Source organism: Canis lupus, chromosome 10 (assembly GCF_048164855.1).
Source record: "Canis lupus baileyi chromosome 10, mCanLup2.hap1, whole genome shotgun sequence".
In the NCBI taxonomy this organism is placed as follows: domain Eukaryota; kingdom Metazoa; phylum Chordata; class Mammalia; order Carnivora; family Canidae; genus Canis; species Canis lupus.
Genome location: NC_132847.1, coordinates 70319746 through 70332146, shown reverse-complemented (window position 1 = coordinate 70332146; position 12401 = coordinate 70319746). Strand labels below are relative to the sequence as shown.

Below are 12401 nucleotides of genomic sequence, written 5' to 3'. Positions count from 1 at the left end.
GCACGGTGAGGAGGTGGCTCCCGGGCGTCTGGCCTGGGAGGGATGATTCCCAACATCCCCTCGCCTGGGCTTCTGAGGACACAACCCCACTGGCTTTGTCAGACCACCTGGTCTCTGCGGCTCGCTCACCACGTGCAGGATTCAGGGAGGCTCACGGCTCCATGCCTCAGTTTCCCCATCTAAAAGGGGGACCAGTGCAATGTACCTCCTAGACTTGTTTCAGGAAGAACTGACCTACAGGTACGAAGTGCTTGGCACGGTCCGGAGGCATTTAGGGCTGTTCCAGCTGAAGGGGCTCTACTGGCACCAATGGGTGAAGGCCCCACACAACACAGCCTCGAAATGCCCCATCGTGCTGAGGTGGGAAACCCTGGCTGACAGATGGGGTGGCTGGATCCTGTCCGCACAAGCCCACCCTCTCTTCCCCTCTCGGGTCCTCACCTCCTGTCACCCCCACCGCCGCTGCCCCCAGCCGCAGCCATAACGTTAAGCCCACGCCCCCTAAAAATGCTCTCTCCTCTCCCTTTTCCATCTGTTGGGACTTGTCAACGTGTCTGGCGGCTATGGGTGCTCAAGCAACGCCCCTGACCTCCCTGGGCCCCGGTTTCCCGCATCCCTGCGCCAGGCTCCGCAGGGGCCCCTGGCAAGTGCTCTGCAGCACTAGGGGAACAGCCACAGCCGGGGTGTCCTGCGGGGACTGCCCTGAGATGTCTCCATCACATCCCTGCCCGACCCGCCACCAGCAACGGGCCGTGTGACCTTGAGCAAAACACCTGTCCTCTCTGGACCTCGGGAATCCCCCACCTGATTAGGTCAAACCGAACCCTCTAGCTGAACCTCTGCCAAGCAGTGGCGCTTTCAGCTCCATCATGTAATCTTCTGGTGAAGGAAGCACGGCCTCTACAGGTGAGGAGACGACACGAACTACACTGTCCGCCAGGCAGGGAGCGAAGCACCTCACCTGCCTCGACCCAAGGACTCCTCACAGCAGCCCTTGGAGAGCCACCCTACTACCAACCCCATTTTACAGATGGGGGACCCGAGGCTCCATAGCGTTAGGACTGGGAGGAGCTGGGATTCACACCCCACCCACCCGGCTGTCCATCTCCAGACCTTCCAGGCAATTCTGAAGTCGCCTCGGGAGAGGAGGGAGAGAGGGGAGTGAAGAGGCCAGGGTCCGAGGAAAAGCCAGCCCTCCAGAGAAGCGCACTTCCCTAGGCCGTGCTCGGCCTGTCTCTCCCTCTGTTTCCCGGGCTGAAGGGGGCCGGGCTGGCCTGCCCAGGGTTCCCCGTGGTACGCGATAAGCCGAGTAGGCTCCAGCCGGGCCCGGGCGTGGGCAGGCGACCGGTCCGCCGCTGCAGGAACACGGGCTCCTCCCTCCCGCTGCAGGCCCCAAGGTGGTACCCGGCCCCGGGGCCCTGGGGAGCCGCAGCAGCACCACACTGGCCGCCCCGGTGGCCCCTCCAAGGACTTGCACGGGCCCAACCCCACGGGGCAAGGGGCTCGGCTGCGGGCGCACGGGGGAGAGGGCGGCGGCTTGCTCAAGGCACAGCTTCCCCTGCTGGCAGGACCCCAGGGCCGGGCTCTAGGAGCACTCGGGGGAGAAACAGAGAAACTTCTAGGCCACTCCCGCCTCCCCGCCCAGTACAGCCCGCAGAGCACCACAGCTCTGGGCTAGACCCCGTGTGGGCAGCCTGGCCGGGCGACACACAGCGGGTCACGTCCTCACAAGAAAAAAACGACGAGTCGCGGCCTGCACCGGGCCCCGGGGCCCCCCGTGCCTAAGCTCCCGGACGCCGGCTACACATCCTGCCCTTCGTCTCGCTGACCTCACCAAAACACAAGCAGGCAGGCCGGCCACCGTCCACGGGACTCCTGCTGCGAGTGGACGCCGCGCTCCGACGTCAAGGTCCGAGCTGACGCCGGCCCGGGCTGCCGGCCCTTCGCGGCGACCCCATCTCACGGATGAGGACCCCGAGGCGCACGGAGAGCGTCACTCACTCTAGACTAGGCAACAGTCGGGGGACGGGGCAGGCCCGGAGCCCAGGTCTGGCTGGCTGGCCGGCCCCGCGTACTCCAATCCGGGGCCCTGGGATGCCTCTCCTCGTGGCTGCCACTCACAAGCGACGGCGCGGGAGGTCACGCTTGATTCAGAAAGTGGCGCGAGCTCAGCTGGACCAGCACACGCCGCAGGTGTCCAGGTGGGCTGCCGGGGGCCCCTGAAAGGACACCGGGAGGCGGGGCTCCCACCTCTCTTCACAGCTGTCCTACCTCCCTGCCCTGCTGCTCCTCTGCAGCTCCGACACCTGGGCCACCCGCTTCCGTACCCAGAACATTCTGCTCTGGGCTCCTGTTGTTAAAGCGCCCTCACCCTTCGGCCGGAGCGCCAGGATCCCTGCCCTGACCCCACGGGCCACTTCAGGGCCCTGTGTCAGGTCCTGCAGCCTTTGCCACACGGGGCGACCATTTCTGTGTGTGCCCAGGGGGCCACCGCCTGCCCCCCGCCTCCCAAAGTGGCTTAACCACCGGGTGCAAATGACGCTCACATTTATGAACCCTCTAGGGAGGAATCCATGGTCCTAGAACTGTCTTTGAAGGCAACAAGGCCTCTTTCAGAAACTGATGGGGCTCGGTAGCTTGGGGACAGGGACCTGGGCGCTGTGGTCTTAATAAAAGCACCATCGCTCACACAGAACATCCCCTGGCGCTGTCCGGTCCACACTTACTCATCTGCTGTCTCCAGAAGTCGCACAGAGCTGAGTGGGTGATGGACACCGGCCCTGCTGGTCCAGCGCTTCGCTGTGTGACCTCGAGCAGGTGTCTCAGCCTCTCTGTGCCTCTGTTCCCTGAAGTGTACGATGGTAACCCCACTTCCTACCCTCAGAGGCTTGCTATGATCATTAAACACTTAGCACCAGGCCTGGCACACGAGGCTTTGCTAAGTGTCAGCGAGGGAGGCTCCTGAGCCTGCTTTATCACGAGGAAACAAAGCCAGATAATCACGGACCGACAATATGGTGGGCCCGTCCACTGTGCCCCATGTGCTGGATTTTGGCCAGACCACATATTCTTTGGGTCTCATTAGACCCACGGAAGAGCCAAAACTCCCTCTGTGTCACTCCAAATCAAAAAGACAAACCTTCTTTGTTCGGCAGATGCAGGAATCAGGCACACTTTTCTTGAGGGCCAGCCAAAGGGTTTCAGTTACTCAAAGGGGGCCGTTCTGAGGCGGTCTCCCCTCGGAGGCTGCAGGGGGCCAGCGGCAGCATAGTGGCATCCGGGTCACACCGACCTGGGCTGCAAGTCCTGGCTGGTGATCTCGGGCCCCAGCCTCCCTAGCTGGGTGACGGGGCCGCCGCCCCCCGCAGGGATCTCAAGGCCTCCTGCCCACCCCCATCTAATGCACGTGAAGCACACACAAAACAGACAGATGCCCCATAAATGTTGGTCTGCCTCCTCACACCCTTCTTCCCGCCTGCAAGGACCTATGGGGGGGGGGGGAGGCCTGTAGGGAGGGTGACAGGGGATGTTTCAGCTTCCGTCTGCATGCACACTGCTTCAGCTGACCAGCCAGAAGGCACTGAATCAACCTGAATCTCCACTAAAATGATTATCAATATGTGGAATTCCCATTTGCTCAGCTAAAAACCCACATCCTCTGGAAAACCAGAGGTGACTCATGATCCCTCTTCCCCCTTTAACTCCTGGTTAGAAAATTCCTTTCCTCTCCAACTCTCGGGGGAGGCCACTATTCTCCATCCGGCACCCCCGCCCCCACTCCCGGGGCACAGAAGCTGCTGTTTCCAAAAATCCAGGGCGGGCGGGGGTCCCTGGGTGAGAGAGGGCACTAGTCCGGGGAGCAGCGGTGATTTGGCAGGGTCAGGTCTGTGCCTGTGACTCTAGCACCACCACCACCATCACACAGCAGAGGGAATTTTATAACAGGGGAAGTGAGGCTGAAATGGCAGAGAAAGACACAGGCCAAGAGGGAACCTTGAGGAGGGGTAGGTCAGCAATTTGGACATTATGAGGGGGCACACGGTCTGAGGAATGCAGGGACACCCCAACTCTGGCCATTCAGAAACGGGATACACGGAGGAGCGGCCTGGATTAGGAGGCAGAAGGCGTGCCTGTCCAGCATGTCTCCATCTTCCCCTGCCTTGTGGATGATCTTGACCGGGGGCGGGGAGGGGGGGCCCAGTTTCCCTATCTGCCAAATGGGATTCCCCTCAGAGAGCCCGTGGCTAGGGCTGCCAGGCTGAGCAAACGAAAATACAATTCGCCCAGCTAAATCCAAATGTCAGACAAACACCGAATGCTATTCTAGTATAAATGTGTTCTAAATATTGCAGCCGAAATTCAAATTTCACTGGGCGTGTTGTATTTTATCTGCCAACCCTCCCTGTGGAAAGCAAAGGGGAGGTTAGGTGGGAAAGAGCCTCGGAAGGAGTCAGGAGGGCCACGGGCAGGGCCTGAGGCTCCAGAGCCTGCATTCATTTGGCCAAATGATATTCTTGCTCCTCTCGGGACCCATATAGGGGACACCAGGACAATGAGGAGGAGAAGCACGTGCCGACGATGAAAGCCAGGAGAGCTGGCTCCCTTCAGGGGAGCTGTGGGAACCGAGAGCATTTAGCCTGAAGAAGGAGCCCAGCAAGGACAGAGGACAGGCATCTTTATCTCTCGAAGAGCCTCCCCAGGGGCAGGGGAATGACGGGGGCTCAGTGGGCAGGAAAGACACCCACAGCGAGCGCTCTGCAGAATGGCCCGGGCTCCCACGGGAAAGAGCACCCAACACCAGGCCGCTCAAGCTGGAGTGTAATCACCACGTGACCAGGATGTTCCAGAAGGCGTCCCCGTGAGCTTAGAGGAGGCGGGACGGCCAGACTTTGGGGTCCTCCTAAGCTGGGGTTCTCTAACTCTCGTGTGGATACTCCTTTTCCAAAGCACTAGCTCAGTGCCCCGGGCCAAAGAAGATGCCCAGCAAAGTCCTGCTGAATGGACAGCGGGGATGACGGATGCCCGCCTCATGGGTGGACATTTCCCTGTCCCAAGTCAAGGAGATGTCGCTTATGTTGCTTGTCAATCACACCCCCTCCTTCCCACTAGTTCCAACGTGAGTTTGAAATCTTTCTCCACACAGTGATCTAGAGGCCTGCTACCACGCATAACACGTGTGTGTGCGCCTATGTGTGAACTAACAATAACTATTCTTATTACAACTAGCACCTCTCGAGTCCTCACTGTGCACAGAGCACTTTATATGTGCTAGCTTCTTTAAATCTTCACACCAGAAGTCTAACTTGGGTACTCATGTCATCCCCATTTTGTAGATGAAGAAAGTGAGACACAGGGAAGTTAAGAAATTTGCTCAGAACCCGAATTCAACAAGTGGCAGAGCTAGGACCCCAAACCCACATGACCTGGTCCCAGGGACAGCGCCAGACCGTGGGCATCTGTGGTCCTAATAAGAGGGATCTCATCTTATGGAGGGGGCGCCCTGGGGCCCTGGGAAGTGAGCCGTGGCTGAAGAGCACAGAAGCAGGAGGAGGCGAGGCTAGGGACCCTCTGCCTCCACCCCTATCCTGCCCAGGTTCTGCACTCACCCACCTGGGTGGGAGCATGCTGCCCCTGGGGCCCTCTAATCAGGACTGGCTTCCCCTGAACAACGGGGTCCCTGAACTCCCCCGGGGCCTTCTCCAGCCTCCCACTGAGCAAAAATTCTTGGCACAGTTGCTGGAGTAGCCAACGCTGGCAGCCCATTTGTCCAACAAGGGAATGGTCTACTTCTGTCCCTCTGGGGCCCCCCCGGACTCAAACCCCTGAGGAGTGACCAGAGGACAGAGCAAAGGGGGAATGAGACCCTTGGGAAAGCTCTTAGAGTCATTTCCCGGGCCTGGACCTCTCAACGGGCTCTTGGCAGCTTGACCCAGGGTCAAGGTCCTACTGCGAGGGCCCAGCACGAGGCCCTGGCTTTGGCTGCTGGAACCACTCCACTCGGCCTACCCCAACCTGTGGGGTCAGAGGTCGGCCTGACTCCCACCTCCCCATCCACGGGCCTCACTCCCAGGAGTATCAGGGGGTAATCGCAGTGATGAACACAACGATATTTTCCTCTGATTGCACACTTAGTAAATGCTGGGCCCGGTGCCAAGGACAGTCCGCGTAAGGCCTCGGTTACTCCTCACAACGCCCCCTCCCACCGCCAGAGTAGTCAATGATCATCGCCATCTTACAGATGAGGAACTAAGGCTCAGAGAGGGTGACTCCACGCAGGCCACACAGTCAGGATGTGGCAGGTGGTCTGGCTCCAGAGTCACTGAACTATGCAGGAAAGGGCTCAGAGAGGGTGAGCCATCTACCTGAGGACCCGCGGCAGGGCTTTCCTCCCTCTGCTTCCTGGCCAGACTGATAGTTCCTGCTCCCCAGCTCCTCCTGGGGTTTGATGAGAGGACCTTTCCCCATCAGGGCTTGTTGCTTACCCCCCACACCCTGCCTCTTGCCCCCGCCAACCAGGCATCTGGGTACTTACAATGAGGCCGGGCACTCCTCGGGGCCCTGGCAGGCCCAGTTCTCCCTGCAAATAGAAAGAGACCAAAGGGGTTACTTGCCCTGTCTCCCCTCCAGCCACTCCGACCGTGCTATCCCCCCATGGGCACCTGGCGGGATCCTTCGGAGCTGACCATTCCCTGTGCCTGATTAGTGACTCTCGGAGCCTGGCCTGAAGCTTGGACAAGAAGACCCTTCCCCCTTCTGCCATCGACCTTCTGCATCTGTAAAATGGGGAGGCTGGATTTCCAGACCCAGGATTTTCCACTTGTCAGTGTCCGAGAAGAGGCACAATCCTGATCACGACAACAAAGATGTGCCTGGTGCCTGGCCCAGGTGTCACCTCACCTTCACTGTGCAGACGGCAAAACTGAGGCTCGAGAGGGATGGGATGTGGCCAAGGTCAAGTGCAAGGAAATAACACAGGGGCGAGGGCTCTGAGCTGAGAGCCACGGGGCCGGCCTCTGTCCCTCTGTCAGCTGGGAGGCGCTGGGGCCCTCAGAGGAGCCCACCATCCCCGCAAGGAGGCTGTCGGTCTCTGCCTCCCGGGGCCTCCCTTCAATGGCTTGCACCAGAAAAGACAGGTGGAGAGGCTTGGATCAAGTTCAAGATGCAAAGACATGGGGCAGCCTTGGTGGCTCAGTGGTTTAGCGCCACCTTCGGCCCAGGGCGTGATCAAGTCCCACATCGGGCTGCCTGCATGGAGCCTGCTTCTCCCTCTGCCTGTGTCTCTGCCTCTGTGTGTGTGTGTGTGTGTGTCTCATGATAAATAAATAAAATATTTTTAAAAAAAGATGCAAAGACATGAATAAAAATGGGGGGGCTCTAGAAATGCCAATCATCAGTGAGAATTGCCAAGCCCCCTCCAGGTGATCGTCTTGCCTCCCGTGTGCGCCGACAGGAGGCCGTCACTACAGACGAGAGGGGGGGAAGCAGCCCTGCCTTTGAAATGAGGGAAGCGAGGCCCAGGGAAGGGCAGCGACTTGTCAAGGTCTCAACAGCTGCGTGGCCAAGCCGGGGCGGCTCATCAGGTCCTCTTTCTGCTCCCCTGGGACCTGAGTATGAAGACCCCACGGTCAACCCCAGATGCCGGCCTCCGGGATGACATCACCTATTATTAGGGCGCCTGACCCGGTAACTGATACACCGGAGAGGCTCTGATTTCCCACCACCGTGCCTTCGCTGGTGACCTATCCTCCCCAGGGAATGTCCCCTCACCTGTCTCCTCACCCCAATCCAGGGTCACCTGCCCTGGATTCCTGTCTCTTTATCCCTCCTCCACGGCCCCCGGGGCCTTCGACCCCACAAGTCTCACTGTGCCTGGCATGACGGACCAGACAGACAGCCATGAGCTCCTCGAGGGCAGGCGATGTGCCCGCGGTGACCTGCTGCTCACAACCGCCCCATCCCCGCTCCCAGCGTCTCGTTCTGTCCTTGCACCAGCCCTCTGACCCCCAGATTTACAGACCGGGAAACTGAGATTCAGAGAAGGGAACCGATGTGTCCGGGTGATGCAGCAGGATTCAAACCTGAGTCCGTGTGGCTCTGAGACCAGGGCTTAGGCCCCAAGGGGAGCTGGGGTTAGCCCAGGCTGGGGCGGGCTCAGGGAGCCTTTGTGGGATTGAAATCAGTGCCTAATCAGGGGCTGATGGCAGATCCAGCAGTCACCTCTACAGAAAACACAGCTGGCCACAGCTGCTGAGGTGGGAAGCCCCGGAGAGATGGGGGAACACGGCAGGTGTTTGTTCCCAGTCTGCTCCCCCCGGCAGAGAAGAAGCTTCCCCTCCCGCAGAGCCCCAGCCTGGGACAGGAAGGGGAGGGCGGGCTAGTACCTCAGGGCAGGCTGACCTGGCTCCTTGATGGGCCTCCCATTATTTACAAACTCTATAAACATGCCTCTGCTGAAGACTGTTTAGAACTCAGCTCTTCTTCCCTTACAGGGCCTGCAAACCATCTGCTCCCCCAGGGCGCTGCCGTCCCATAAACATTTCTGATGCTTTGGAAGATGGTAGTAGCCCTGGCTTCCCCAGTGGGGGGCGACCCGAGAATCTTCCTGAGTCCTTGGGGATGGGCACGGTCTGGGGCTTGGGGAGCAAGGGCTCGGTGGGCTGGAGGACTTTCCTGGGGGGCCCACGGCGGACAGGAGCCTGGGGTTCAGAGGTGGCAGGGCTGGGATTTGATCCCATCTGTCTGACCCCAAAGCCTGGATTCCTCAAACCCGCTGTGTGCTTGCTCTGGAATCTCTTTCCTGTTCCCAAAGACTTGAAATACTTACGGGGTTTCCATCCAGTCCTGGAGGACCTCGTTCCCCAAAGTCTCCAGGAAACCCCTGAAGGCATAAAAGAGAGAACAAACACCTACAGATTAGTGTTTTCATCTGTGGGGCGGCTTCCATCCGAACCCCTGGGGGCACATAAGGACAAGTCCACACAGGCTCACTCCTTGGTTCTGGGATCTGGGCAGGTGATGGGGTCACCTCCACAAACACCTTCACGTGAGGAACTTCTCAGGGACTGGCTACTGGGGAGGGGCCCACGGCTTGGGAGCCCTTTCCTTGTCTACATAGAATCTGAGAAGAAACGAATGCCTGGCTCCGCAGCATGGAAATACCCACCCCAAACCTGACCCCCCGGACGGAGGAGGCGGGAAGGACGAGAACAAAGGTCAGGAAGCGGAGTCTAGGCCTGACCCAGCAGCTGACTTGCTGAGCAGTTTATGGACATCCCTTTACCCCATGAGCCTCAGTTTCCACACTAGGCAAAGCAGGGAAGGCCTCTGCAACATTTTCCAGCTCAGACCTTCTGCGGCTGTGACATGCTCTTCAAAAGCCGCCCTATGCAATCACGATCCCCATTTTTACAGGTAAAGAAAGAAAAGCTCTGGAAGCATAACTGTCAAGGTTACACGAGGTCACACGGTAGGTGACCATCGGCCCCCACTGCTGAGGTGAGTTTCAGAGGCTCAGAGAGGGGCCAGGCCACCCAGCCCAGTCATCCCCTCCCTGACCCCACTCCCTACTCTCCCGGGAGACAGGCAGCTGGAAAAACATCAGCTGTGGGGACACCTCTGAGGACCAGGGTAGGGGTGAGTATTTCACTTCAAAAGGGGAAAAAAAAAGTCTCCAAGCTTAGAATTTAGGGAAACCTGTTCTTCCCCTTTGCTTGAATTCAAATCGTTGTTTTTCCAGGGAAATTTAATAAAAAACACAGCACATGTTTCTCTGACCAGGCGGATGCCTGAGCCGTTCAGTCAAGATTCCTCGCGGAGGATAATCTGCATCTGGTTTCTACCACAACTGGGGGGATCCGGTGAGTAGATGAAACCTAAAGGACAAGACCCAAAGCAAGGACAACGTCTGTCCTGGCTGAGCAAAGAGACCTTGAAATGGTGTGTGCGTCCAGGCCTTTGTCCTTGTCCTCCCTATCCAGCTGTCCCATTCTCCTCAGATCCCTCCTCTGCCAGGGATCCCTCCTGGATCAGAAGGGCAGAGGTCGGCATTCATTCTGCGGGAGGTGTGGCTTCGTGCAGACAGGAGGACGCGAGGACAGAATCATGAGTTTCGGACCAACCCAGGCGCTGTGCACACAAACCTTCACTTGCCTTTTCCATCTACCCCTGGGGAAAGGTTAGCAGTCCCATTTAACAGATGGGGAAACTGAGGCTCAGAGAAGCAATGTCACCTGGCTAAGGCGAAACAGAAAAGAAAAGCAAGTTTGTGGCAGCGCTGAGCCCAGGCCCCACCTCTCTGAACTCCGTCAAGTTTGTATGAGCTGCACACAGGCCGGTGACGGCACGTAGAGGCCGCTCGAATGTGTGTTCGGCTGGTTTCAGAGAGTGGCAAGGCCACTCATCTAGGGGGTCGTGTGTCTACAGGCCCATCTCCAGGTCAAGTCTTTGCGGGGGGCCATCTGACCCTATCTAAGACTCCTCTCCCTGCAGACCTCAGGTCCCGCTAGCAAATTCCAGTCTCCCTTCAACCCAGCCCCTGTTGTCATGCTGTAAGGGAGACCCTCTCCCCCGCCAGGACCGGAGATGTCGGCTAGGTGGGCTGTGGTCAGGGAGCCTTCTGAAGGCATTGCATTTCTGCCATCACCTCTGGGGGCTGGGGTTAGGGGCCTGGCAAGAGACGAGGACCATCCATCAGGGGATAAGGCCAATGCCGTCCAGGCAGGCACCTGGCCAAGTCCACATGGCCCATGGAGGGCAGGACTCAGGAAGTCTGCGCTCTGCTCGCCAAGTCCAGTGTCTGGAGACTAGCTGTGGCTCGCCTCCAGACGGGCTGGGTGACCTTGGGCAGACCCTCACTTGACTCACTGTCTTGCTCAGGCTGTGGGCGGGGGTGGGGGGAGGGGGGTTCTCTAAGAACACGTCCCAACGTCTAGATGAGGCCTGGATGGAAGGAGCCTCTTCCCCTTCCACACCCGAAAGCCGCCCAGCCTGGGGCAAGATGAAGACCTTGTCAGCATCCCCTGGGGCGCACACCCTGGCTGCAATGCCCGGGGGCCACCAGGCAGGTGCCAACCCCATGGGCCTGCGTCCGGAGGCCACTTTAGGCTGGCTGAAGGACTCCAGCTGCCGGGCCAGCCTTCCTCCCCACGAGGCTTGGGCAGCAGAGCAGCCCGATGCCAGTCCCAGCTCTACCACCCACGGGCCTCTGCAGGCCTCAGTTTGCTCCGCTGCACAATGGGGGAGTACAAACAGGATGAGCTGAGGTGTCACACGGAGGGTAACCCTTGCTGGCAGCAGCAACGTAAAGGCACATCTCTGGGGCATAAGCAGGGGAGAGACCATCAGAAAGGTCAAAACCCCCCAGGGAAGGCAACTCTGCAGACCAAAAGGAGCCCGAATACAGCCAGTGGCCGACAGCAGCAGGGTAAGAACAAGGATGGGAAGAGCAAACTCCAGCAGCCCGGTGAGGTGGGTAATTAAGACCATAATGGTTGGGGGGGGGGAAGAAGTTTTAAAAAGGAGCTTTAAAAGTTCTAGAACAAACCTGTGATTGGAACAATCTCTTAGACGGAAAGACCGTAGCTGTTCTTGACACCCACACCTCATTGCCCCCCTGGGGAGACGAAGGCCCATCACCCGCTGGCCTGTCTCACCCCTCCACCACTGGAGACACAGCCCAGGGGCCGCGATGCTTCGCCCCTCCGGCTGTCAGGGAGGCGGCCGCCAAGCTAGACGTGTGGCCCCGCGTCCTGCCCCTCGGCACCCCCCTAGCTGGCCTTGTGCACCGAGTGCAGTCCCGCCCGCCCTGAGCTCCCCGCTGCGGAGGGCTGGCCCGAGGCCCAAGAAATGAGCTCGGCGCCCTGCCGGGGCCCCAGCCACGTGGTGTCTCCGCTTCCCCAGGTCGGGGGCCCCCGGGGAACTGGACGCCTTGTACTTAGAGCAGAACAAGGCTCAGGAGGAGAAAGGATCAGGCTCCAGGACGGGCCTCCAGGTTCAGTCTCAGCTACAGGAATTCAGAGGACTAGAGGGGGTAGGTGGGGCAGTCCTTGTCGCAGCAGCGTGCCAAGGCCCAAGGAGGCCGCTGAGGGCCACCCCAGCCACTCCCCTGCCTCCAGGCACCGTCTACCCCACCCATCTGCCCAGGAAGGTGGGCTGTGGAGGCAGAGGAGGCATGAAGCCTCCGCAATCAGAAGCCCTACTAATGCCTCGAAGGCTCAGCTTCCTGACCTACAAAATGGTCTGTCCTGCCAACTCCGCTGGCAGAGCTGGGCCCAAGAGGTGAGGTGTCGTCATGCAGCCCCGGCACGCTCCACCGCGCCAGGGCACGCTAGCCTTGGCTTGTACCAACAGCGGAGAATACAGAATAACCTCTCGGAAGAGCCAGCAGAGGGATCCCGGGGGCC

At 59.4% G+C, this 12401-nt stretch overlaps 1 protein-coding gene across 5 annotated transcripts in view; it reads right to left on the bottom strand.

Annotated features, from left to right (window-relative positions):
* COL27A1 (collagen type XXVII alpha 1 chain) overlaps positions 1-12401 on the bottom strand; it is a 135109-nt gene that overhangs the window by 68170 nt on the left and 54538 nt on the right. For all 5 annotated transcript variants that reach the window (XR_012038508.1, XM_072842498.1, XM_072842493.1 and 2 more), the window contains 2 exons: positions 8825-8878; positions 6533-6577 (listed from right to left, as the gene is read on the bottom strand). Coding sequence is in view for 4 of the 5 variants with exons in the window: in XM_072842498.1 (XP_072698599.1) it covers positions 6533-6577; positions 8825-8878 (99 nt within the window). In the remaining variant the exon portion in view is untranslated. The remainder of the gene's footprint in view (positions 1-6532; positions 6578-8824; positions 8879-12401) is intronic.